This window comes from Athene cunicularia, assembly GCF_003259725.1.
Source record: "Athene cunicularia isolate RWA chromosome 1 unlocalized genomic scaffold, athCun1 chr1_part2, whole genome shotgun sequence".
Taxonomy (NCBI): domain Eukaryota; kingdom Metazoa; phylum Chordata; class Aves; order Strigiformes; family Strigidae; genus Athene; species Athene cunicularia.
In genome coordinates this window covers 1,017,347-1,044,699 of record NW_020799092.1, presented here as the reverse complement: position 1 = coordinate 1,044,699, position 27,353 = coordinate 1,017,347, and the positions used below count along the sequence as shown (strand labels likewise).

The 27,353-nt window shown below is 48.6% G+C and overlaps 2 protein-coding genes across 7 annotated transcripts in view; one reads left to right on the top strand and one right to left on the bottom strand.

Annotated features, from left to right (window-relative positions):
* Positions 1–1,733: 1,733 nt before the first annotated feature.
* Positions 1,734–21,695, top strand: TMPRSS6 (transmembrane serine protease 6). The gene is made up of 17 exons (XM_026868140.1): positions 1,734–1,890; positions 2,055–2,197; positions 2,406–2,473; positions 3,706–3,881; positions 7,433–7,474; positions 8,273–8,477; positions 8,846–8,982; positions 9,558–9,670; positions 10,145–10,254; positions 11,326–11,471; positions 12,422–12,520; positions 15,842–15,955; positions 16,220–16,336; positions 17,103–17,271; positions 19,150–19,421; positions 20,664–20,800; positions 21,519–21,695. Exons 1-17 carry the CDS (start codon positions 1,734–1,736, stop codon positions 21,675–21,677), a joined length of 2,364 nt encoding a protein of 787 aa, XP_026723941.1. The 3' UTR covers positions 21,678–21,695.
* A 21-nt stretch (positions 21,696–21,716) lies between these two features.
* Positions 21,717–27,353, bottom strand: part of KCTD17 (potassium channel tetramerization domain containing 17) — a 13,622-nt gene continuing 7,985 nt past the window's right edge. The window contains exons 4-7 of one of the 6 annotated variants that reach the window (XM_026868142.1): positions 26,472–26,567; positions 25,979–26,104; positions 25,115–25,331; positions 23,028–23,724 (exon numbers count right to left, since the gene is read on the bottom strand). In XM_026868142.1, coding sequence (XP_026723943.1) covers positions 25,164–25,331; positions 25,979–26,104; positions 26,472–26,567 — 390 coding nt within the window. In that variant the 3' untranslated portion in view covers positions 23,028–23,724; positions 25,115–25,163. Of the gene's footprint in view, positions 21,980–23,027; positions 23,725–23,812; positions 24,857–25,114; positions 25,332–25,978; positions 26,105–26,471; positions 26,568–27,353 lie in introns of those variants that run through there. The other 5 variants (XM_026868147.1, XM_026868145.1, XM_026868146.1 and 2 more) reach the window with 5 other exon arrangements.

The window sequence follows — 27,353 nt, the reverse complement described above, 5'->3', positions numbered from 1 at the left end:
AGTGCACTGACCCATCACAGCAGGACGGTGCAGGACAAAGGCCGAGTTGAAGAGACATGGCATCAGGTTATTGATCGCTGAGGAGACCTTGAGCTTGGGTAAACAAATGTCCTCCTCTCTCCCACACTTCATGCGTGTGTGAGCTGGCTTGCGTAGGGGGTGTGGTCCAGGCCTCACAGGTGGCAGCAGGCTTCAAAGGTAGGTCTGCAGCTCTGGGGGAAACCCCGGTGCCTACCATCAAATCTTCTAACAAAGAGGCTCTTCTGCTGCTGCTTCCTGCCCTCCTCCCCTCACCCCTCAGTCTGCGGTTGTTTGCTTGTGCCTGCTGTTTCTGAAGGGATGCTGTGATAGCGGAGCAGTGCCCTTGCTCTCCTGGATCACCCAGCCTGGTTCACTGTGGAGATCCCCCCCAGGGGTTGCATCAAAAGGTGGCCCATGAGAAGCAAAGGAGGGCAGTCTGTGCTGGGCCTGTTTGTACCATGTGCCCCTCTGGAAGGGTGCATTAGAGCAAGCAGATGTGTGGCTGACTGAGTACTGATGTTCACCATGATGGGTTTAATGTTCCAGAGTGCGTTACCTTGTGCTTACATTCTGCAAGCGTGTTTCCATGTTGCACGCCTGGAAGGCTTGGGGCTCAGTAACTGGGAGAAAGCAAGGAAGCTGAGAAGCCCACTTGCCCCTATCATATGAACACTCCATGGCTTCCACGTGGGCTAAAATGTGCATGAGGCCAACCACCTCTTCCCACATCTGCAGCAAGTCCCTCCCATGCACTCATGCCCCCACGCTCACACACACCACTGGGCAAGAAGACAACTCACAGACATGTAGACACAGCACAGGCATTCCCCAAGACTTTTGTTTCCTCCCACATGGATGTATTCACATCCCTTTCCAGCCACAGAGACAAAGAAAGCCTTTGGGGGCAGCTGTGCACTGGGTGATGGCAGAGGAAAGGGGAAGGAAGGTGGGTGAGATATAGCCAAGATTGTGGCTCTCCTAGACAACAGCTTTTCTTACTCTCAGAGTTGGGCTGAGAGGAGAGCAGTCAGGAGGAAGCAAGAGAAACAGCCTGGGGGAGACAAGGGGCAAAGGAAGACGGAAAGTGTCCCCTGGCAAAAGCAGAGTGTGGTAGAAGGCTGAACATTATACAGGTGCTCTCTCCTCACTAGCTCAGCTAGAGAGTCAGTGCCAGCATGGGCTTAGCCCTGGGACACACAGTCTGGTGGGAATGGCAAGTTTAGCTTACTTTTAGGGACCAAGAGCAAAATGGCACAGAATGCAAAGTGCAACTTCAGGCTCCCAGGTTGTGCCTGTTTTGTTCAACTTCTGTGTGTATTTACGGTCACAGATTTTCTTTTGCATTGATTTCTAGGTCAGTAAAATACCAGTTTTAAAACTGTTCCCAGCATGAGAGAACAAAAATTTTTTCTCTGAAGAAATTCATTATTGTACTCATTTGCAGTATTGGCAGAAGCAAAACCCAAGGAATGACTTTGAAAATTGAAGGATTACCCAGAGCTGTAGTCAGAACAATGTCCTGGAAGCCTGCCTCCCACTGAATTAGGAATTTTACTCACATTTGCACTGAGCAAAGTCTTTGATGGCTAGCACACAGATCTCTTGGGTCTACAGATCTTGGGAGAGGAATACAGAGATGGCAGAGCACCTCCAGAGATGGATGTAAAGGGATGCAGAAAACCCAGCCTAATCACGATGTGCTGTATCCCTAGATGCCCCTGATGGAGGCCAAGGAAGAGGAGGAAGATACCAACTCCCTCTCAAAGGATGAATTGGAGACTAATTCATGTGACTGGCTCCGCTATATACCCCTTGGGATAGCCTTTCTTTTGCTGGCTGGAGCTGCTGCAGCAACATGGTATTTCCTAGGTAAAAATTCAACATATTTTGTCCCCATGAAGTTAGGTATAGCCAAGGCAAGTGCCCAGCCCAAAGCATGTTAGTGACTCTGTGTGATCTTTAAAAACTCATACATAGGGGTAAACCCCTCTCTCCTATATATCATCAAGGTAATCCAGTAATTCTGTTGGCAGACTACAGACCGTGGCACCTGGAACCAGCCGTCCTGCAGTTTTACTGTGGCAGCCTCCAGGTCCTCAATCGCCAATACTCCCCTGACCTGGGACAAGTGGAGTCCAGAGCCTTCTGGTTGGAGTCAGCTAAGCTCCAGAAGATGGTGAGGGCAATTTCATGACCAGAGCTGGCCCTCCGAGTAGAAAGAGGAGCTGGCCCTCTGAGTAGAAAGAGGAAGGGGTCAGGTACCCCCATCCAAGTGACAGACTTGATGGGTCTGTACAAGAAGAAGCATGAATCATAGGGTTGGCCATAGATCCTTTGCCACTGTAACTCTGCACGATAGTTATCAGACTACATTCTTGTTTCAGCTGAAGGGACTGATTTGTGCCACAGAACTGGATCAATATTACAACTCGAGCACAGTGTATGCCTTTGGGTGAGTATCATTACCCATAGCATATTTGCTTGCTTGTGTGTGAAAGCTTCCAGTCAATTGTACTCTGGTTTCACTGAAACCTGGCTATGACAAGCTGCTGCAGTCCCTACTGTGAGCTCTAGGCTAGGCTGGGCAGTCCAGATCTAGAATGGTTCCAGCATGACAGAGCTGGGGATATTTTAATGATCATCCGAGGTCATGATGAAAAGCAAAAACTGAGACATTTTTCAGAGAGGCAAAAGTTCAAGAGAAGAAAAAAATTAACTGGGAAGAACTGAAAAAAAAAACCATGGGCTTGGCATTCTCAGTAGAAACTAAGCAGATGGAAATTAATTTGTCTAATTCAAAGAAGTCACTTTATGGCCTGATTCTAGGCACCAGAAGGAGGAGGCCAGAATGCACCATGGAAAAGGTATTCCAGCCAAGGAGCATGGTCCACCTGGGAATAGGGTAACAGTGAATAGAACAGAGGTGGGACTACAGCTCTGCAGGTCATCACAGTAGATCAGGAAAGAAGGAATAGCTTCCAGACTGAAGTATCCATTTCCTTCTGATTTTTTTCCTGTGGAAAACTACACCCCTAAATTTGTCCTTCAGCTAAGAAAAATTCCAATTTTGTTGTAACTCCATTTTCAACTGTGGAAAGAAAAGTTTCACTTGTGATTCTTCCTCTAGCTTTTTACTGAAGAAAGGTTTGTTTCAACATCTCTTCCCCTTCCCCCAGCCAATTTTATCTGCCAGTTGGGAAGAGTTTTCCCAGTCACAGTCTCCTGCAGCTTGAGTCTGCCCAAGCGTTAATGGCTTGTGGTAAGGTATTGAGTCATTAATCATCCACTTGTCACCACTGGGAGGTGAGATAATGAAGTTTTGAGTGTTTCTTTTCAATCCCTGGTCAGTAGTAACCAAAGGTCATTTCTACCTGAAATGAGACTTCTCATTAGACCAGTCTTGATTAATTATCACATTAATTTGACCAGGTATGGTCATCACTAAAGCCAGATGGCATAAAATGTCTTCCTTCCCCAAAGGACTGATCATTAACAAACACCATGGACATAACAGCTCTCCTGCCCCACTCAGAATGATTTCTCTGGGTCACAATAGTGAACTGGAAAGTCCATACAGATATGTCTGTTTTATGGAAAAACAGTGGGGGGTTAATTTCTGGGGTTTGCATCTCCAGTGATTCTGGAGAGGAAGAGAGGATATTTAACATGCTATTTCTCTGTTAGGGAGGGGTCTCTGACCTTCTTCTTCTGGTTCACCCTCCAAATTCCTGAAAGTCAGCAGAAGGAGGTGACTCCTGAGAGGGTAAACACAATGCTCCACCAAGAGCTCTCCACCAGTTTCAACAGCCTGTCCTACCAGATGGAGTACAGTGTCAACCCAGACTCACTGGTTCTGCTGGGTAAGTAGCAGCTGCTCAGCTGCAGCCTGAGCAGTCAGAAATGTTCCTTTCATGTCCCGCTCACACGAGGGAGACAAGTGGCTCAGATTTGTAAATCCCCAATGGAATGGACAATGGTGAGACAAATCTCAAAGTTCAAATATTTATTAAGTTCCCACAATGTACTAATTGGATACACAATAATTGGCTAAGTAGATGATGAGTCATGGCAATCAATACAGTATGCCTCGCATTTCTTAATGGTAGCGAAGGAAAAGGGGAAAAAGGAAAGGAGGGAGATGGAGAGAATAGAGGAATAGAAATCACGGGTCTGGGTTCCTGCGCTGATCCTGCCAGCAAGGGTTCCATGAGGCATCCATCTTCTTCACTTCACTCTCTGGAAACACCTTCCCCCCCTTGCCCCCTCTTGTTTAATACACATTTATCTTGGGTCTATCCCCTAGGTCAATACACATACCTACAAAACCCATGTATGGGAAGGGGTAAGGTGTTTCATAGGATGATGTAAGTATCATGATCTTGTTAGTCTTCGCTAGTATATTGAGGGATGTTAACTTTAATATGCATTTTTGGATAATGAAGCAAAGTTCATTCACCGGACAGATGGCCCTTGAAATTTGCCCAGGTGCACCGGAGCAGAGCCATCCTGTCTCCACAGGGCTCCCTGCTCCAGCTGCATCCTGTGTTATTGGCACAGCCTTATCAGCTTCAACCTCCACACGATCCACCCCCTGACTATAGTTTCATTACTTGCAAGTGTTTGAGACATTCCTTAGCTCAGAGGACCTCCACTCCCCCTTCTACCCTTTATCTCTTTCTCAGGCTGTTTTTCTCAGTCCTTGTTTCTTGCAAGCCTGTTTCTTTCAGGACCTGTTTTTACAAGTCATCTCTCACAGTTCTAAGATTTATAAGGTGCTGAAAGGTTAGGAGAAAAGGCCAGAAGTCACTACTGAAGAGGATGGAGGAAACTTGAAGATGATAGAGAAAAAGTGAGGATCAGGAGATACAATTACACATATATCTTCCTGATAGAGGAGAAATGAAATTTGATTTTTAAAATCATCCTTCCTTTGAAGGGTTAAAGATTATTTGAGATACAGCTGACCATGACCCATGACTGGCTGGATATTTTTTTTTTTTTTTTTCCTCCTCCTCCCATCAGCTTTAGCTTCTGTGGAGTAAGATCTTACACAGGTCATGACTTTGATTAGTTCAGCTCAAAAATAGCAAGCAATTATATTTCCTGCTTTCCTTTGGGAGATTATTCCAGGCTACCTGATTGAGAGAAAAACATAACCTGAGTCATCACTAGTCTTCCTCTGAGACAAAGCATTGTTGACACTTCAGTTCTTGATGTATGATTTTAAGGATCATTTATTGTTGCCCACAGTGAAGATTACAGGCTGTTTAAAAAGCCACCCTTAAAGAACTGCTCTAAAATAGGTGTTACATAAAGAACTAGGGATGTGTCTATATTCAATGCATCCAATTCCAATGAAATTTGTCTTCTCAGCTTGATCTGATCCCTCTTACAGAGCCCCAGACTTCATAGGTTTTAAGATATATTGTGTTTCTTCTCTCCCCTTGGGACTCTCATTTCCAAGTTTCTTCTTCCCATGAAATGTTACATCTCCAAGTTTTTTTCCCCAGACATATTATCTTGCATTTTTCTAAGGTGAATCTTATTGTAATATATCTCATCCATATTTTCTTTAACTTTTCCCTCCATATCTCAGTTGTTCCATTTTGGGGGTCTTTTTTTGTGTGTGTGTCCCCAAAGTTTGAAAATTTCTTCAAAATTATTTTCACTCCCTCATCTAGACCATCATGTTAAGATCTTATTCTGAAGCCACATTAGGATCTCACAAAGACACCTCCTCCTGCAGTTACCATTAGTCACTTCTACTTATGATTTGTTTCCAGCATACTAGACCTTATGCTCAGCCTATTAAATTAACCTTCTTAAGAAAGATAATATGCTTAATATCTCCAAGCCCATCTAGCATTTTCCCTTTATTTACTCACTTCATAATGTAACTCATAAGCAAACAGAAATGATGGTGCCATTCTTTTAGCTGTTCCCAGTTCCTTCCTATTCCCTTTGCATCTGTTTCACTGTTTTATTCATTTCAGCAGACCACACTCCTTTCTATTTTGGAACTAACACAGCAGATGTAGTTTCTCCAGCTCCTTCTGCTTTCCCTACTCCTTTCCACCTCCCTCTCCAGTCAGAAGCACAGTCTATCAACTAAGGCAAAAGCCAGAAACCTCTTATACTGCTGGGCCAGGCTGACCTCAAGTCAGTGACTTAACCTCTGGCTTCATTCGCTCTGTAAAACTGGTGAAAAAATAGCTAGCTAATAGCAAGTCATTAGCACTTCATTGGCTTCTGGCAGACTCATTTGCTGTCCTGCTTAGCTCTAAACATTGTCTCCCTGCAGCCTGCCTTAAGACACAGAGCTACAAACCATTGACTAGAGCAGAAACCTCTCTAACGCTTTATTTTTACTAACAGCTACACTCACCTCAGAACACTGGCTTCGCCTTTCCCCCGAGAGTTTCAGGACTTCCTTCTCCCTACAGGAACTCAGTTTTATTCCTTTCAGATAAAAGAGTACTTAATATCAGCTCAGCATACATACTTCCCTACAGCACATGAGCTCCAGGAGCCTGCCTTATGCCTGCAGGATCATCTTTTCCACAATATCTGTTTTTGCCATGACAAAACTACTCAGCTCTCCCCATGGAATTGTAAGCTCTGCCTAGGAGCTACAAAAGACCAAAGCCCTGACCCAGGCAAGACCCCAACAGCCATTCTCACACCCAACTGACCTCATGGTGCCTTTTATTTTGGCATTTATTCCCAGTACCACCTGATCTCTGGCCACTTCCAGTTCAGCTGGCAGGTTAGAGCAAAGCCCAGCTGTCCTAAAACGTCCACCCTGAGACTCTTGCACAGATTTGTAGTCCTGGCTGGTGGCTGAGAAAGCATCTCCCTTCTGCTGAGGTGGACTCTGTAAGGATGTTGAGTAGCTCATCAGCCACTGGTCATCAAAAGATTCCTTCTTCCCCACCCTCAGTAACTGGCATACTTTTCAGTGAGGGTTATTTAAACTGGGAGAGCAGGAGAGGGGTGAGCAGATGGTGAAGGCTCTGGGAAGTGGGGTTGTGCCCTGTGGTATAGCTGGCAAAGAAGGTGGACGGCTGCCTGAAGCAATGCCCAGCCCTTCTGGGAAGTGGAAGAAGTCCTGGAATAGCACATGACAATGAACAAGGAAAAAAAACAGAGAAGCCGGTGGTGGGATGGAAAGAATGAATTTGGGCTGTTGGATTTGGGGCAGAGGCCAGAGAGATTTCCTAGAGAGAGGGTGTGTGGAAGGCATGACTGAAACAGGTCACTGAGAACTGACAGAGAATTACCTGGAGGATGCTCCATGCCGAAGTTGTAAGTGAGCTGTTTACATAGGAAGTCATTGCCTGCCATACTAGCATTTAGATACTACCGGTTCATCTTTTTGTTTATCTTCCTTTATATATTTTTTTCCTAACAGAATCCAGTGTGAAAGACATAGTAGTGCTGAAATCCACCCTGGGTAGGCTATCTTTTCCTTTCCTTTGTTTGTGACTTTATGGGAGGGATTTTTTGCAGGGGACAGAAATCTTGTTGGCTTCCTGGAGTTGTAAATCCTGGGAAGGGGAGATGAGAACAGTAGCAAGGGAGCACCAATACTTCTGCTTGACCAGATCCAAACTACATGATGCAGCTACACGCTGGACTGTTTTGAGCATCCTGACACCTCTGCCCCAGTAACACACTGCTGTGCAGATACCAGCTCCCAGGGGCAGTGCAGCCACCTTAGTTTTGTCCCTGTCCTATGAGTCCTGTCAAATAGCTTGGTGTACTGGTACAACAGTGTTAATTCGAGGCCCCATGAAATTCTGCTGAGTGGGATAGGAGTTTCCCTGGGTGACTATGCACTGGATATGCTGTCAGTCATTTAGGAGTCTGATGTCTTAGTGACATCTGAAGATGCTTTTAGTAATTTGAGGCACTGTTGTAAGTGCTGTGGCTGGCAGCTTGCATTAGCTATTAGAAACTCACATTTAAGTTGACTTTTACTCAAAAATCCTGGTCTGGGAGCCTGCTGAAACCTGGAAATCAGATGAGGGGGATGTAAAGCCAGGAAGAATATGGGAGTGAGAGAAAAAGAGGTGAAAAAGAAGAAAATAAAGCCAGTGGAAAATAACTGTGCTGTGCTGATATTTAAAACCTGATCCCCAAAGTGAGAGTACCGTGTCTTGATTTCCCTTACAACTGCACCTAAGCCTCACTTTTCCTCCTTTCACACCACGCTGATGTTTAAATCCCTCTATCTTTCCCCCGGATTCAGGTTGCTACAGGTACAGCTATGTCCAGGAGGATGATATCCTAAGGCTGGAGGGCCCTGACTACCTGGCTTCCAGTTGTCTTTGGCACCTCCACAGCCTCAAGGGCTACATGATCAAGCTACACTTGGAGTGGACTCTCCCAGACTGTAGGGACCGTCTGGCTATGTATGATGCAGCCGGGCCCCTGGCGAAACAGCTCATCACCTCGTAGGTAGCTCCTGAGCAGGACAAGCATGGCAGGGAAGACGGGCAGGGTGGCACAGCACACCACAGAAGGGGAAGGTGTTAGTCTACATCAGAGGAAATTCTCTTTGATGCAGAGCCTGCCTCTTGCTGATCATCTGAAGGCACTGATGTGGGATATCACACAGCCAGCCATGCAGTCTGAGAATACAACAACACAAGCTGTGCCTCTGCTGGCCCTTTATCTTTATCTGGCCCTTTGATGAAGTTAGTGCCTCACAGCAGGCATGTGTTTTGAATAACACAGATCTCCATTGTCTCTCTTCCTCGTTTTTCTGTTTTATTTGTTTGTTGCTTTCTTCACTCCCATCTTTTTATGTCTTTGCCCTGAGGATCTACGGCTGCAGCCGGCAGGAGCCCATTGTGGAAGTCCTTTCATCTGGCCCTGTCATGTCCATTGTGTGGAAGAAAGCCATGTACAGCTACTATGACCCCTTCATCCTCTCAGCACAGGCAGTGCCCCTCAAAGGTGAGGAAGACTGGAAGAAAGCAGCCATATATACAGGAAAGAGACAGGTTATCTCCTACAACATCACGGTTTCTAGAGGTGTTCCATCCCCATTAGGGGCAGAATTCACTCTAGATTGCAAGGGTAGAGGCTGTCAGTAAAAAGCAGGTTAGATGTTGCTCCCTCAGCTGGATTCACACATTAGCATCTGGCTTGAATCTTTACAGCCCAGGCTCTGGCAAGCAGAGCCTGAGTGGTCATGATGCTTTAAAAGAAGGCCAAGGTCTCATGCATGGGCAGATCAGATGTGGCCTGGGCATCACATCCAGATGAACTTGCAGATAAATGTCAATTCAGTATAAGAGTATAAAGCAGCAATATACATTAGCATTGCCCTTCTCTAGACAAGAGGAGGAAGCTAAAAGTCTTGCCAGGAAGAAATGGCTCCTTGAAGAGGGATAGTGGAACATTCCAGTCACCTTTAGCATCAGGCCTTAGAGCCCCTTTCTTGCCTCCTACAACAGGATGAGTACATGACATCCCCAGGCTGGGGTTGAGCTGACAGGTAACATAGCTCTGAATGTCTGTATTTACAGACTGCAAAGTGAATATAACTCTGCGGGAGGGCCTGGAGCTGCAGGGGAAGATTGGCACCCCACACTACCCCAGTTACTACTCGCCCAACACACAGTGCACCTGGCACATGACGGTAAGTGCTATCCCCCACGAGAGCATCCACCCCATCCCTGATACCCATGCGGCACTGCCCACATTGGAGGGGGTACAGCCAGTGCTCTCAGTTAGATCATCATGAGAAGCAAGCAGAGGGTGGCAGCCCCCCTAGCTCCCGCATAATGTGTGTTTCTGAAAGGGAAGGAGTCTAATATGGCATGCCAGTGCAGAAATGCCATAGCTGAGGGGGAATTTGAAATCTGGTCTCCAGAGGAGTTCTTGAAGACAGAACCAGATTGCTGGCAATTGCTAGGAATTACCATGCTTTGAGAACAGCAGCAAAGCCACACTGGGCTGTGGCGTGGCCCCAGTTTAGAGGGTGCTTCCTTCTGGCCTTCAGTGTGTAAATTGGCAGCTCTCCACATCTACCCTGCTTGTTTCTGTAACATGGAGTGGGCTGTAGCACTCATAGGAGCCATCTACATTCTGCTCTGGACTCTCTTGCCTGCAGGTCCCATCTCTCGACTATGGGGTCACCCTGTGGTTCGATGCCTACGCACTCAGCAGACAGAAGCACGACCTGCCCTGTACCCAAGGCCAGTGGATAATCCAGAACAGAAGGTGTGTGCTGGGGTCTGCTTTCTGTCTCACTTCCTGCCTGGGATTAAACAGGGATTAAACCTCTGCAGGTTACCTGCTCACTTCAACCACTGGGTCTAAGGAAGGAGAACCTATCACCACACTCCGTGGCCACGGTTTGTGCTGGTGCCTCTTGCTTTTCTACTTCTTTTTCAGCCTCTCTTGTTCACAGGCTCCCCAGTGAGCACTTTTCTTACAGATTTGCTTCGAGCTACCAGCCTGCCTTCTCTGTCTTGCTTTTTGCATCAGGCTTCCTAGTTTTCTCCTCTGTGTGTAACCTTGATGTCCTCCCACATCTCCTGTGTTTGCAAATCTGCCTGTCACCACCTCTGCAATATTATCTGTGTGTGCCATTGCCTTGTATCCACCTCCGTATAGATCTTCCGCCTAGCTCCATATCCTCTTGCTTTGACTGCAGTCACATTCCCCTGCAGGACTTTCCAAAATTAGCATCCATATGTAGCTGGTGTTGCTGCCCACCACTGCCCAGGTGCAAAGGACCAAGAGTTGCTGTGCTCCCATCTCCTCAAAGCAAGCTCGAGATGGACTTACGGCTTTTGGTTTTCCTCCCACTTACTGCAAAATTGTCCCTTTCCCTCCAAAACCTCCCCTAGACCATCTCATTAACTTCTCCATTGCTCCTGTGGAGGTAACTTCTTTTCCTTTGAAGTGTCTGATCGAGAAACTATGTTCCCCTGGCTTAGGATTTCCACTTTTTCTCTCCCTGCCTTCCTCTCTTAAACTGTCAGCACCACAGTTTCTACAACATGTCTTCTTCAGGAGGAACTGAACGTCTTCTTCAGTAAGAACTGAATTGTTTTGTGTGCCTGAATTCAACGCTTGCCCAGAAAGTGCTAAACGTCCAAAGATAGTAGGATCACTCTGGGCCTGGATCACATGCCATATTGAAGGCATTTTTCTTTTCTTGCTTCCCCCTCACACCCAGTCTGTGTGGCCCCCTTCCCACCCCAGCACGACCAAGCTCCCTTGCCCCACTTCGTTGTCTTCTCCTCCCTCCCTAACCAAGATATCCCTTCTGTGTTTGTTCCTCAGGCTGTGTGGCCTGCGGACCCTGCAAGCCTATGCTGAGCGAATCCCAGTCACATCCTCTGCTGACATCACCATCACCTTCACCTCTCAAGTCTCCTTAACTGGCCCCGGTGTACAGGCAGCTTACAGTCTGTACAACCAGTCTGACCGTAAGTATAGGTTCCTCCCTGCTCCCGAGTGGGGTGGTGGCTGCCAGCAGCCCCTGTGCACTTGGCTCATGTTAGGAGAAACACAAGACACATCCCATGAGTCCTAGGGGCCATCTGCCCTTCAGGCACATGCTCACAAATCAGTGACACACACACCACTTATCTCCCCAAAAGAAGAGGCATTTATGTGTGAAGCTGCTTCTGCATGTGTGGCCCTGCCTCATGACGCCAGAGCATCCATATACCAAAACCCAAGGCCAGAGAGTTGTCTACAGTTTCATACCCATGCCCACATCATGGACTGGCCTTGGAAATTCAATGAGAGACCATCTCCAGCTTGAAGTGACTTTTATTTTGATTGTAAGAGCTTTTAGAGAGAGCTGTTTCCTGCTCATCTTGGAATCTGTGCAAGTGAGAGACTAATCAAACCACACACAAATACACATACACACATATGCAAATGCACACCCACAGTCTGTTTTTCCAAGATTTCTCCATCTTCCTCCTAAAGGCTGACTGTAACGCATAGCAGTCTGTGAATATATGCACTTGCTAACGCGTGTCTAACAGGAACCTCTTCAAGGTCACAACCAAATTTTAATAACAAAGAACCTGTTTCAGCTTTCCTGCAGCACTCAGGAGTCATGAAACAGCTCTGCACCAGAAGTCCATCATGCCAGGCAGGTAGTTGTGCTGGCTCTTGCCCGTTGGTACAACAAGAAGCAGGAAAAGAGCCCTTTTCCTGGTGCACATAGCCTGGCTCCATTTGCCCTTGCTCAGAGCAGACGACATGGCAGATTTTGGGGAGCTCAGTGAGTGCCGTCAACATGGTGCTGCAGCACACATGTGGTCAGGAAGGTGCGCAGCTACATGCTCCACTTTAAAGCCACAGTGTTCTGCTGCAAGATTTCCAGTCACTGGGGACTAACTACTCTCTGGTGGTTTCACAGCCTGTCCTGGGGAGTTCCTGTGTTTGGTGAACGGCTTGTGCGTCCCAGCCTGTGACGGGATCAAAGATTGCCCCAATGGGTTGGATGAGAGAAACTGTGGTGAGTGATTTCTTCTCCCCACTGGTCCCTGGTCTCAGCAGGACACAATCCCTTGGTCTTCCTAAGGCAGGAAGATGCGGCGGGCGGAGGAAGCAAGCAGCCGATTCAATGTGAATGATAGAGCAAGCTTCAACTTTATTGAAAGAAATCACACCTTATATAAGCACTCTACAATAATCATGCATACTACTCACAAATCTATTGGATACATGTAAAAGGCTACATTATAATATCCCAGCCCCTTGTGGCATTTCAGGTATGTCACAACATCTTCCTTCTTCTGGCCTGCTTCTTTCCCAGGGCTGTTTTTTAGTCACCCCCAAGGCCATAATGTGCCACAACTTCTCTCTTTGTTATCATAACAGTCCTTGTTAGCATCACTGTACGCTGGGTTTTTTCCTCTGTTTACCTCAGGTGGCTGCAATCAGCTTCTGCAGAGACCCATGGCCTTGCTCTCTGCAAGCAGTTCTCCAACAGGAAGAGATGTGGACAATTGTTGTGGTTTGAGCTCAGAGGGCAACCGAGTGCCACGCAGCCGCTCACTCCTCTCTTCCCTCCCAGCGCTGGGAAGGAGAAAAGCAAAAGGCCCAGGAAATTGAGATAAGGACAGGGAGGAATGATCTCATCCATTAAGGCACAGGCAAAAGACAGGCTCATTAGGAGAAGAAAAAAAAATAACATAAATTTAATACAGACACTAACAACTGCACTTAACAGAGTAGGACCATGAGAAGCATTACCACATCTTGAAAACACCTTTCTCCATCCCTCTCTTCTTCCCGGCCTCAGTTTTGCTCACAGTATCTCTGCCTACTCCCCTCCAGTGGTTCAGGGGGCACGGAGTGGGGGGTTCAGCCAGTCCTACCACTTCTTCCACCTTGGGGAGGGGGAAAATTCTGGCATTCTTCCCCTGCTCCTGCACAGTCCCCCACTCACAGGATACAGTCCTCCACAAACTTACTCCAACATAAGTCACTCCCATGGGCATGCGGGTCACCCCCACGTGTTGCAATCCTCCCAGTGCTGAACTACAACAGTGGGTCCTTCTTCCCATAGGTCCTGGCCTTCTTCTGGTGCAATCACCTTGTCCCAGCATGGGGCCCCCCCCAGGCCGCAAATTGGTACCTCCTCCACTGCAGACCTCCATGGGTGACAGCAGGGCAGCCCTGCCATCTCACCATGAGATACAGGGTAGTCCCTGCTCCCACACACCTCACCCCCTTCCTCTTCCTTTCTTCCACTGACCTTGGTGTTTGCACAGATGTTCTCCTCACAACTTCTCCTCGCAACTCCCACAACTCCTCTCAGGTTCACCTTGGTGCAAAGGCAGGTCCAACTTGGAGCTGGGGGAGCCACCACTGTAGCCCCCTCCCCTGCTACCCAAAACCCCCTGCCACTCACTCAAACCAGGACAAGGATTTGGTTGACCTAGGTACAGACTTGTGCCACCCTTCCAGGAGCTTAAACCTCTGCATCCTTAAAAGCTTTGTTCCACTGCCACATGGCTTCAGCCTGCTCGGGAAGGAGCAGCAACACTTCTTGCTCCTGTGAACAGCACAGTCTTCCTAGGGGAACCCTCTAGTAGCCATGCACCAAGAGCTCCAGGCAGCCTGAAAGAAGCCCCTTGCCAAGACTATCCTCAACCTTGACCTGCTTTCCTACCACCTAGGCCCAACAATCGACCTCAGCCCTGGTCTACATCCCGCTCTGCTGTCATACCACTCAGCACACCCCTCCCAACCCTCCCAACCCTGTCCACACCTCCTCCCCAAGCCCACCTGCTGCCCTGCTCTCTCCCCTTTCTCTTCTGAGACCTTGACCTGCACCCCAGTTTGGAAGCATCTGAGTCTTCCATCAGCCATCAGTTCTTCATGTAAACAGCAGTTAGTGCTGTTGCAGACACCATCCCCAGCATCCTAGAATTCCTGCAAAGCCCCATTCTCAGGCTATTCAGGTTTAGGCATGACACTTAATTCATCTACTCTCCAATCCCTGGTGTGAATGGGGGAGGGGCTCATCATGTTGCTGCCACCACTAACTTTTCATTAGTTGTCTCCTACAGCTGTTTTTTCACAGACAGAAAGATCCCTGAACCACTGGAGACAGTGACCAATTCTGAAAGATTTGGAGGAAGGTATAGATAAGTCTAAAGTAAAAGGAAGTAGAAATCTTTATCAAGGAAGTTTTAATTCAGTGCTGGAAATGTGAGACCTCTCACAGAATTGTTGAGGTTGGGTTTGATATTGTCTGCAGTCTTTCTGATGGTGCACTCTGTCCCATCATCCAGCTGTCTGATATCAGGGCTTGCTTGCTTCCCTCATCTAGGCATGGATACATATGCATCCCTATGAATATCTAATCCTTTCTTGAATCTTTTTAGCTTCTTGGCCCCAGGGATATATTGTGTCATTCTGTTCCACAGGTTAACACAGACCAAGACTCAACAAAAAAATTATTTGTTTCTCAGGGCTTTCAAACATCCCTTTATATTTGAAAAAGAAAACAGAAACATAATGATTGCCTTCCTTTCTTATACTCTTGCCACTGTTGCATCTCTACTTATTCACTCTGTGTCTGTATGGAACAGTCCCTGTCTTTAAGAACAATGTTCACATTGCCTCAGAATTTCATGTGCCTTTAGTTATCTGGAAGCCTAACACTAGTTACTGAAGAAATGATAGTCATTGCAGTAAGAAAATGCCTGGGAGGTGCTGCCCCATCATGTTTGGTGTTGCACATAGGTACAGACAAACACAGGACAAGCTCCTGCTATGAAAATGTATAATCAGAAGTCAAACTCTGTGATGGGTAGGCACCTTAGGTCCATCTCCATCCTGAGCAACTATCAGAGCTCATGAACACTGAGGAGTCCATTGCTGTTCAGAACTCACCTATCAGAGAGCAAGGGGAGCAGCTTCTCTGCAGGGAAAGAAGACACATGAGCCGAGGGTGACAGCAAGGCAGGAGAAACAGTGACCTCACCAGACAGGATGCAGTCCTACAGAACCTGAACAAGGCAAGCAGACCAGGTCTGGTGATGGTAGCTAGGGATCAACCAAGAGTCCAGTGACCGCAAGTCTATAGTGATGAGGTAGGTCCGAGGTCAAGACAAGAAGTCCAAAAAAGTTAAGTCAGCGTGAGCAAAGTGTAAGACAGGGTGCAGGCATACCTACACAGCTGCACTATACCTGAACTGGTCTTAAGCACATGTTGTGAAATGGGGGAAGAGGTTCAGAGCCTACCAGTGCACTTAGGACCCTGGCCTCACACCTGACACCTTGTCCTGAGTGCCTAATTCCTGGGTTCTTCCCTCCTGTGCAGTGTGCCCTGCAAAGTTCCAGTGCCACGAGGACAGCACTTGCATCGAGTTCAGCAGGGTCTGCAATCAGCAGCTAGACTGTGTCAACGGGAGTGATGAGGAGCAGTGCAGTGAAGGTAGGGAGGAGATGGCGTTGGGCTGAAAAATACCTTCCCCTACGCTTGAACCTCTTGTGAGGTAAGGGCACCAGCTGGCAGTTAATGTGCCCAACCTGCTCACAATGTTTGCTCTGTTTGCAGATGACCATGCTTGCTCAGGAAATTCCCTGTCATCATTTAGGGAGTTCCTCCAAGCTCTCTGTTGCCTATTCCTCTCCACTCAAAGGACTTCAGGCTGCATCTACAGCCTTCCTCAGCTTCATCTCCCCTTCCTCTTTGCAGGAATCCCCTGCAGTCCTTTCACCTACCGCTGTGAAGATGGGACCTGTGTGAAGAAACCCAACCCCCTGTGTGACACCACTGCAGACTGCAAGGACCTGTCTGATGAGAAGCGCTGTGGTGAGGAAATGCTCAGTTGCACAACGGTCAGACAGGTTTAAGATACCACATAGCTGCAAGTGGTTCCCTTTTCCCCCCACCACTGAAGCATAAGCACCCACCCTCCCTTATTCCACCACCTTCTCCCTACCCCAGCCCCACAGCAGCAGTGCCACTGCTCCATCCTGCAATAGCAGTGGCAACAGCAATGAGCCAGCTCTCTGTGCTGAGCTGTGAGCAGGCATCTGCTCTTTGGACAGCTGCTCTCCATCTCCATCAGGCATCAGGCCAGATAGATGTGTCTCACAGGCCAGGTCCTACCCACAGGCTGCCTGTTGGACTGTTATTCTGGCTTATGTGAAGTAATGCCATCTTACAAGGCTCCAGCCAGGGAAAACACCAGTGACTGCAATGCTCACGGGCAGGGAGAGAGCTTGTGTTTTGATTTCCCCATTTGTTTTTTCTGGAGCCTCAGTGGGTAGCAAAAGGGAATGACTGCAAGGGTTCCCTGGCAGGACAGCAGGTAGCACAGACAGCTTGCTGCCCCAAAGGCATCCCCAGGCTGCTGGAGGTGGGGTAAGGCTGCACAGGCATCAGCAGGGACACGCACTGGAAGGGAGTCCTCGCTAGACCTTTCCTGGACAGTACATAAAGCATCTGCTGGTTAAGTAAGACAAGGGATTAGACGTCAAACTTTTCAGTCAATTTGGTAGGAAAGGAAGGACAGGCACAGTATATCGTATTCCCTTCCTCCCCTGAAGTACTTGCTGTGTCTCCTCCTCTTCAGACTGTGGGCTGCAAGCTCCTCTCAGCAGGATTGTGGGTGGTGCGAATTCTGTGGAAGGGGAATGGCCGTGGCAGGCCAGCCTGCAAGTTCGGGGACGCCACATTTGTGGGGGAACGCTCATTGCTGACCGCTGGGTGGTCTCAGCTGCTCACTGCTTCCAGGATGAGAGGTAAATGGAGGGGGGTGGTGGTGGGTGTGCTGAACAGGAGAGGGCTTTGCATTGCTTTCCATGTCATGCATGACGGGAGGATCATTAAGCTTGTGAAAATGTAATGAGGCAGCCACACCCCTCATCTGGCACCTGTGCCATGCTCCATGACTTGGAGCTGGAGAAAGGGGTATGGATACCTGCAGTAGTATTTGGGTGTGCATTCAGGGAAAAAGGGACAGCACTGGGATTCACAGAGCAGCTTTGGGAGGGCAATGGTAATGAAAGACACTTCACAGCTCCACCTTTGCTTTGGCTCTGACTTGTCCCCATGCTGTCACAATCATGGAGGTGTCAGTTCATGCTGGGAGGGGGCAAGGATAGCATTACTTGAGGAGGATGCTGTTTGGGTCCTATGCTGCCTCTGCTTTCAGGAGGAAGCATGGTCTCTCTTCCAGTTCTGTTCACACAGTGTATGTACCACAACAGCAGCAGGGGTGTTCACTCATTCTTTCAAACTGTGAAGAAGTGAGGAGGAGGAAGGTCCACAGCTGTGCTGCATGACCAGGCTGGGTGGATGAAGGAGTCTACACCCTCAGGCCCATTCTCCACCTCCTCCAAACTCCCCTTTTCCTCCACCAGTGGGCCAGTGGGGATCCCCTACCTCCCCAGCTGCTACAGCTGGACTTCCCTAGCTGCCTTTTCCTCCCAGTGCTATGTGAGCTCTGGGAGGAGGAGCTGCTGGTCATCCTTGGTATGGTGATACCAGCCTTGGTAGGTCTGGGGCTGCTTTGTGCTTGTGCATCTCACCTCACCCTGCTCCTCCCATGCTCCTACGTGTGTCCTACAACCCTGCAAGGAAGCCCACCAGCACTGGGAGCAGACCCTTCAGGCAGTCCACGCAGGCTGAATTTGGCCATTTTGGAATGTTCCAGTGCAGGATGGATGGAACTAGCACAGCTCTGTTAGATGGCATATGTGTGTGCCTGTCAGGGAGAGAATTTAAGTGGTGTGAGAGAAAAAATGTAGGGGAAAAAGAGAGGTGCAGAAGAACGGCCGCAGCCTGGGGTGGGTCATGCTATGGGCAGCAGCCTGTGCAGGCAGTAGTCTGGAGGAGAGTCCTGAAGGGGAGTCTGGAGCAAGAGAGATGGTCAAACTAAACCAGGGAGTTTTTCACTGCCCCACTGGGGCAGTGTGGGAGAAAACAGCATGTGAAAGGCAAAAGGTAGACTGGACTCTGAGTCTCAAAGCAGCCCTCTTCCTGCTCCCTCCTGCTCTGGTCCAGGGTGAGTTCCCCTCTGCTCCTCAGCCTCCTGCTGCAGACAGGGTGTCCCTTCATTGTTAGCTCTTAGCTGTTCTGTTCTTAGAGGTGTTGCCTTGTTGCACTGTCCCCAGCTTTAACCCCTGTTTCTGTAAAGGGCTGTCATGCCTTTTAATGCCCTCACCTCTGAGCTGCTTTCCTCACTTCACAACCTCTTAAAAATGTCTCAGAGCTTGCTTTCCTTCTGCATGTCCCCTTCTCTTTGCAGCTTTGCTTCACCAGCTCAGCTCTTGTTTTCTGTCCTATCACAGTCATTTGCACATGACCAGCCCCCCTTGGTTGCCTAACCTGACTATACCTTTTAGCCTGTTTTGCTAAGAAAAAATAAGCAATTATGAGCAAGCTGCCTGTGTGTTTAAGTGTCTGCCCAAAGTTGGTCCCACTATACAGGCATGTCAAGGCATCAAAGAGATGTCCCACTTAGTTTCTTGAAATCAGTAGCCAGATAAAGAAAGAGATCCCTCTGAGGGAGATGATCATCCAAATCAAAGATGCCTCAAAAGACTACCACAGAAGCAGCCTGGCTCTGCCTATCCTCTGTTCATGTGATGAGTTATCTTCTCTGATGCATCCTACAGACTGGCCTCTGCCTCCATCTGGACTGTTTACTTGGGCAAATACTTACAAAATACCACCAGCCACACAGAGGTGTCTTTCAAGGTGATCCGTCTCTTCCTCCACCCTTATTACGAGGAGGACAGCCATGATTATGATGTGGCCCTGCTTCAGCTGGACCATCCTGTGATCATCTCAGCCTTAATCCAGCCCATCTGCTTGCCTGCTCCTTCTCACCTCTTTGAGCCTGGCCTTCATTGCTGGATCACTGGCTGGGGAGCCCTCAAGGAAGGTGGTAGGTACAAGGTCTTTGCTGGTGGCCTACTGTAGCAGAGCCAAGGCAGAAACATAGGTTCAGATGTGGGGTAGGCAGAACAGGCTTCTGTTCACCCCAAAGCATTATGTCTCCTTCATCCTCTCTGATTTTGGGTCATGGGTTAGCCAAAGTTACCTGTTAACCTCATTCAAAGATGCAGGCATAAGGGTCTGGTAATCTACATGGGGACAGCATGTGTTCCTTCATCCAAAAACTAGAATAGCCCTTCAGGAATTAGGGGTCTGTCTAGTGGCTATTCAGCCATGGTCATAGCATGGAGCTTGCAACCCCATGCTTACACAGACATGTGGGATCCTGTGGGGTTGTTCCCCAGGGATGGTTCCTGATCGGAGAGTTGAGATAAAAAACCTGCTCTTCATCAAACTGGGACAGTGTCTCCTGGGGACACCCATCTGCAGACCCTGACACTTTCCCCATGTCAAAGATGCTAGGACCTGTGTCCCCCCAGGAACACCTGTACTAGTAAATTCAATGGGAGCAGCACAGGGTCCCCTGAAGATCCCCCTGTGTAATTGTTAGTATGTGCCCTGGTACCAATCAACCATTTTGACCACATAGCACTCACACACTGCTGGGGGACAGCATGGGCCAAGACATGTTCCTGTGGGGTGGTATGGATGAGTCCATTCTGTTTTGTGAGGAAGAATTTAGCTGCATGGGTATGGACCCTTCATGTTGCCTCCCCATAGAGTGAGCGAAACAGAGGTCCAAGCTGTTCTCTAGCAGTGCATGGCACAGGAAAAGAGATGTGCTCACCCAGGACAGCTTAGTGCCTTTACTCATGCACACACTTGCTCCAGCTGCTTCCTGAATGGAAACACTCAGTGGTCTATCCAGAACTGGACAATCCTGATCTGCATACTCAGCTGGAAAAGCTTAACATCCATTTCAATGAGAAGCAAACCCAAAACTACAACATCCCAGAGATTTCTCCAAAGCAAAATTCCCCTTGTCCCAAAAGCTGAAGTGCCCACAACATATCCCTGTAGGGAAAGGAACTGAAGGGGAATGTTACTCCTTCCATGCAGGTGAAGTGCTCTGCTGAAAATCAGAGACTGTGATGCCAGCAGAGAGCAGACTTGAAATTCAGATGGCATCTTTCAGCATGCAGTGAAATGGGCATGGACTGGGGGATCATGGTAAATGGTAGGAAGCTCCACCATTGCTCACCTGCACTACTTTCGGTGTTCTACCCCTCAGGGCACATCAGCAATGTTCTGCAGAAGGTGGACGTGCAGCTCATCCAGCAGGACATCTGCAGCGAGGCCTATCACTACATGGTTTCTCCCAGGATGCTGTGTGCTGGCTACCACAAGGGCAAGAAAGATGCCTGCCAGGTGACAGAGGAGTTGTGTGATCAGGGTTGACTACTGGAGGTGGGGCATGTCCCAAGTATCCCAAATGCACTCCATAGTCTGAAATGAGGGTGAAAAGACTATAATATGCCTGACTCCCCCAACACTTCCTCTGATCTAAGTGACCAACACAGACCTCAGGACCACTTCTTCCCAGCATCTTTACCTTAGGCAGGATCCAAATACACTTAAACTTCTCATTTTCTCATTTCAGCCTATTCTCCACTCTTTACCTCACACTTTCAAGTCACATATCTACAACAGTCTCTTACCCCCTCAGCCTCTTTAGCATCTGTCACACACACTAACCTGTTTGTTCCTTCATTACTATCAATTTCAGGGAATTCCTCTGACTCCCATCCCTCCAGGTATCCAGTGAAATTCCACCAGCTTTCTTGTTTTCCTCATATTTGGAATTGCCACATGGAGTTGAGGGAAACAATAGAGCTGTCAGCTTCTTGGGACCTGGCTAAGGGGGAGGAATTTGCATGATGAAGGAATGTAACAATACTTGCACAGATGTTTGCACTGGAGACTGTTTTTGACATCTGCCTAAGGTACAAGGAACGTTGCAGATGTCCCAGGCATTAGTTTAAGAGATACAGGAATATGTATACAGAGAGACTCAAAGCCAGTGTAATCATCCAGCAGGAGAAGCTGGTGGATCACCATCACCCCATTTTTCTTTCCCTTTCTCTAGGGTGATTCTGGAGGTCCGCTGGCCTGCAAGGAACGCAGTGGCAGGTGGTTTCTGGCTGGTTTGGTCAGCTGGGGAATGGGATGCTCACATCCAAACCACTATGGAGTATACACCAGGATCACTCAGGTGCTGGGGTGGATGAACCAAACCATGAGCTGAGAAAAGTGCATCTCTGCCTTCTCCCCATCAGACCTACACTTGCATGACACTCATTCCTGATCTTGCTCACTTGCCTCTCAGAGAAAGAGAGTTCCTGTGTGGGATGTTGTCAGACTGAGGATGCTCTTCTGAGTAGGGTAAAAAAAGCCTGTCATGGGGATTTTAGACAAAAGCAGGCAGACCCTCTTCCCCCTCAGTGCTTCTCAGGGAGCATCCCAAGGTGTTTTTAGACCATCCATCCAAAAGAGTTGGGTGGGACGACGACGACATGACACACAGAAATGGTTCCAAGTTGATGGTTTCTGAGAAAAGAAATAAGGGGACTTGAACTTTTCCATGAACCATGTGATTCATCCGCAATCTTATGCTGGAACACTTGCTGAAAGAAAATGTGACTGATGTAGTTAGAGATTCCAGTAACTGTGAAATCAATCTGCCTCCCTCTTCCTTCCTGCTGATTGTCCTTCTTCCCCCTTCCCCCCCCATCACTCCTCTTCCATCTCCCTAATTGCTTCTTTTCTTAGCAGGCATATGCCGTTCAGCAGTGCTGTTCAGCTCAGCCAGGCAACTCTTCACATCTCACTGATTCCCAGGCACAAGTCCAGCATCACACCCCCAAGCACGCATCCTGCCTCCCTGCTGGGGCAGCACCCAGCCTCCACTGCTGTACTTTCCACAGGGAAAGGCCCTGGCCCTCAGTAAAAACACTGGAGCAGCCTCTCATCCTCTTCTCTCAGCCCTTCGAAGTACCTTTAACACAAAGGTGTCTCAACTGCTTCCATCTCCTAACTCAGATAGTCCAGAAGGTGAAGGAGAAGGCTTCAGGGCACGGTGCTTAAACAGTGACTGCTATAGGTTTGGGTTTTTTTCACTAAAGAGATACATACATATGTGTGTGTGCATGTGTGTATATATACTGTGGGTCACTCTGGAATTAGCAACACAATTGAGCAGTTTTTTGGCTCTAGTTTGCCTTACTCTGTTAAAAATCATCTTGGGGGTTGTATCTTTTTAACCAAACACCAACCCTGGCACTGGCAACTGGCAAAAATTCCACCCACCCCACCCCCCTCAGCTGTCTCCCAGGTGCAGTGGGGACAGTACGCTAGCTAGATAGGTGATCCTCACTTACTGTTATGATTTAGGGGTGCAGATACCAATAAGCAAACCTGCTCTGTAGCCCAGCTGCCTGCAGTGGAAAGTACCACCAGCCCACAGAAGAGAAGCATAGCACAAGCAGCTTCTGGTGATTCCAGGTGATGAATCTAAACTACTCTCCCCTTTCCTTCCACCCCTTTCTACCAGCATCAAATTTCTCCCACTTGAAATGAGAGGCGGCAAGGAGGAACAGACTGTGAATTTTATTCAGGAGTTACAACCTTGTGTCCTCAGACACAGCAGTGAAGCAAACACCTCTCTCCCCAAGACAAGGACCTCCTGGTGTGTTCCTGGTACCCCAGCAGCATGCCTGTCTCCTCCTCACCTTGCCAACACAGGACTGCTTTGGGGGACAGGGAGAGAAGCAAGCAAGGAGAGTGATACCCAGCACAGGGACACCCCACGAGCAGTGTAGGTTGCCCAGAAAAGTGTAGTGGCTCTGCATTTGCCCTCTGGTCACAAGCCCAGACCATCTCCTGCAACAGCAAAAGGGCGAGCACTGGTCCTTCCACGGCTGCCACCATGTCGGGGCCCCGGCCGCGTCCTGGGTGTTCAGAAAGGGACCGCAGATTGCAGTTGCACGGACGTCCCCAGCAGGGGGCACTGTGACATTAGGAAAGCCAGCCTGCTGGGCGGAGAAGGGGAACGTGGGCTCCAGCCCAGGGGCTCCAAGAAGCATCTGCCCTCCTCCAGGGCTGGAGGCTCAGGCCTCTGAGGTGAGTTTGTAAAAAAGAATGGCTGATGGTCAAGAGTGAGGGGGGCTAGAGGGTGTCACTGCGGGGTAAGGGGCTGCTTTTCACTGCAGTACAAAAATAAAGATATAAACAAGAAATGAAAAGGCTGGAGTGGAGTGTTGGTATCACATCCTCAGACCTCTGGTTTGTAACAGCTAGAGAAGAAGAGAAAGAGAGAAACAAAATCAACAGCAGGGAAAAAAAAGTGACTGAACATGGAGGGGAGAGTGAGAAACAGGAAAAGAGAAATTACAGAGGAAATGAGAACAGAAGAAAAAGGAAAAGAGATGAGGAGCGAGGGTGAGAGATCAGAGACAAAGGAAGGAAAAGTCCATGTGATTAACACACACTGACTTTTAAGAGAGTAACACTTAGGTCTCACAGCCATGTCAGGAGGCTCTTGAACAGAGGTGGAGAAAAATGTCAGCCAGCTAACAAATGCCCTCCAACAGGACAGAGTGGCACTGAGCAGCTCTGGTTTAACAAGAGCCCCACAATTTTTCAGTTTGAGAGAGGAATCCTCCTTCCAAAGTTTTCTGTACCCAGCCCCATGCATGCTGGCCAGACAGGCTCCCTGAGCAGGAGGCAGAGCACAGAGACTTATTTGCACACAGCTGCAAGAACATGTGGAGCAGGAACTGGCTGCTTCCACTCTGCTTTCACCACCATCTCTCACCGTGCTCTCACCCTGACAGGGGTGGTGGAGAAAAGCCCAGGGAAGTGAGAGCAGGAGGGGAAAATAACAGGCTGCCTTCTGCAAAATTATTCTCAGGCTGGCCAGCAAAAGAGCTGCGGACAGCAGTCTGGAGAAGCATTCCGGCATGTGTGTCAGGCAGACATGTGGTAGACTTTCCCCCTTTCCCCATGCCGCCCCTGCCTGCTTTGCACTCATTTCCACTCCTCTTTTCTCCTTTCTGCTCTCCTTTATGCTGCCAGAGCCTCTGGTCTGGAGCCATAGGGCCTGCTTGGCAGGTAAAGGCACACATGGGATGAGAATCCAACAAAAACACCTTAGGGATGAGTGAACCTCCCCTCCCTCCTTCCCCTCCCCATGCTCTACAAACCAGGGCCATACCCACAAGAGGGAATTGAGTCACTCATGCAGAGCTCAGGCTGGCAGGAGCTGAGAGTGCAGACAGGTAACACACCTGCAGAGGAGGAAAAGTGAGGAGCAGAGACAGACAGGGTCCCGGGCAGGGATGACTCTGAGCTCTGGGAGGCAAAGACAGAAGAGGGAAGGATGCTGGAGGCTGGGGAGTGGGGCAGGGTGGGAGGTAGGTGGCAGTGCTGGGACGGACATGGAGGGGAGCAGGAGGGAGGGTCCGGAGGAAGAAAGATTTTAGTGCAATCCCAAATAGATGGACAGTCTTCAAATAAAAATATAACCCTAAATAAACCAAACAGTTTAAAATACAAAGCAGCAGCCACAGTAACAGCTCTCCCCTGTCAGCTTTAACTTGTGAGACTCCTGCTCCTGGGAGTGGACTTCCCCCCACACCCCACACCTGCCCTAGTCCTTCCCTGCTGCTAGCTGTGAGCTCTCACCAGAAAGGTGGACGGGTCTATGCTTGAGGGGTTATTTTTATAATTTTCCTCAAGGATTTGCTGCATCTTTCTCCTGTGCTTCTGCTTCTGCCTCTGCCTTCTCCTCCACCTCCTGCTCTTCCTCCTCCAGGTCCTCCTCTGTACTCTGTGGCCCATCATGCAGGACAAAGGGAAGAAAGAATGGAGATACTTGCAAGATGAGACATGGCAACTCTTTCTGACACACAAGGGAATAAAGCAATGGTCACAACATTGGAATAAAAAGGGATCTTTCCCCATGGCCAAGACAGCTCTGGGTCAGGGAGCAAAGAGACCTGTCTTCCTCTGGAGCATCATGTCAGAGCTATCTAACCCACTTGCAGGTGCTATGATCCCACCGTCCAACAATTGCCATCAGTCACTAGTGCTCCTTCCTGTATCTAGGACTACAGGATGTAGTGCCACACATTTCTGTCCTTCCTTCAGAAGTGGAGCAGGTGATCTCCAGCCCCTTAGGTTGGGACTCAGTAAAAGGAAAGAGAACACTGCAAAACCTTCAGAGAAATCACACCCTAGAGGCAAAGCAACACATACATCATGGCCATAAGGAGACATGGTGGGTATGTTAGAGTAGCGTGAGAAGTGCCAGGGCCACTTGCTAAAGACATCTGCCACACACAGCTGCACACCACCACTCTCAACACACGCACCCCTCCTTTTGGGCAATGGGTGTAATTCCATGGTGCTAAACACCAGGACAAGCCCCTGTATTCCACCACTGAGGTGCCCCACAGTCCCAGTGAAGAAAGAAAAGAAAGAGGAAGCAAACAAGAGTGAAAGATCTCATAAGCAATGGGAGCAGGACCATAGCAAAATTGGTCTCACCTTGGCTTTGTGGCTGGGCTCATAGTTCAGGCCACTGTGGGAGTTGTACAGCTCTTTGGAGACCACACACAGGAACTCTGTCTGATCCTCATTTCCATAGTTATAGGATGAGCCAATGTTCACAAGCTAGAAAAGATGAGAGAAAGAATCACAAGCGCATGTTACTGCAAACATCCACTCCACCTAGAAGCAAGGCAGAAAGCCCACCATGTAGCATGGAGTCCAATCCATACCCCCAGTAGGAAGGCCTCATAACTGAGCTGAGGAGACAGCACAGAGAACCGGGAGAGGAGCCAGCCAGGATGCAAAACAACTTAATCTCACACAGTATCCCCTAAACCTCCAGAGAAAGGGCAAGAGAGTGTGACAGCACTATCAATGACTGACCCAGTACTCTCAGAAAGGGAAAGTGCTTTGCCTGGGGACTGTATGGTATCTGTGATCTTTTCCCCAAAAGACAACTCCTTCCCACTCCCGTTTACCTTCTCCATACCTGCTCAAAGCGCCATCCATCTGACATAGTGGAAACCATCTGAGTGAGCTCCTCTTCCTGGCACTGTAGCACACGGTAGACATGCTTAGGAGGCACCTGACAGCAAAATTGCAGAGCATGTTGACAATGGTCAGATGCTAAAGGCTGTTGCCCTCCTGCAGCATTAAGTTGTAGTAGCCCTCCTTGACAGACCTGTCCTCTTCCCCATGTCCCAGGTTAAAGGGGAGTGAAAACCACTAATACCATGCTGTCACAGGGAGCAAGAAAAACAGTATCTCTTCTGGAGACAAGGGACTGAGCTGTGTGCTTCATGCATTATCCCCAGAAGACACCGGGCTCTTTCAATGGGGAGTTTGCATTTGTTGTTACAAAGTCATTTATGCAAATGTTGATTGGGTTCTGTGAACACAAAGTGACTCTGGTTGGAGGCTTTATAACCTGAGGAGGACATGATGAAAAGTGAGATATCAGCCAACTCTCCCAGACGACAGATTGATTCCTTATGCCTCATTGTCTGCATTTAACTCTTCCACAGACATCTCTTCATCTGTTTCCTCTAGGTTTCTCTACATGTACCCCCGTGCCCTTTACTATGATTATACTCCCAGGACTCCCCACATCAGATTCCTCCTCCCCATGACACCTGCGCTCTCCTCACAAACATTGTTCTATAATCAACAGTGAACAGCTGCCTTCTTCCAACAGCTAGAGAAGCTGATTTGGTTTCAGGGGCTACACTCAGCATTACTTCTGAGGATGCAAAAAAAGCCTGTATCTTGTTTATTGTAACTGAAATGGTAGTAGCCTGTCCCCCTGTCACAGTTTAACCCCAGGTGGCAACTAAGCACCACACATCTGCTTGTTCACTGGCCCCCTTCCCCC

What these genes read in the sequence shown, in the direction of transcription:
- TMPRSS6 (XM_026868140.1), top strand. Translation starts at nt 1,734, where the DNA reads ATGCCCCTGATGGAGGCCAAGGAAGAGGAGGAAGATACCAACTCCCTC. An exon ending in GCGAAACAGCTCATCACCTC is followed by an intron (nt 8,478 to 8,845) that starts GTAGGTAGCTCC and finishes CTTTGCCCTGAG; the next exon opens with GATCTACGGCTGCAGCCGGC. An exon ending in TGAGGAGCAGTGCAGTGAAG is followed by an intron (nt 15,956 to 16,219) that starts GTAGGGAGGAGA and finishes TCCTCTTTGCAG; the next exon opens with GAATCCCCTGCAGTCCTTTC.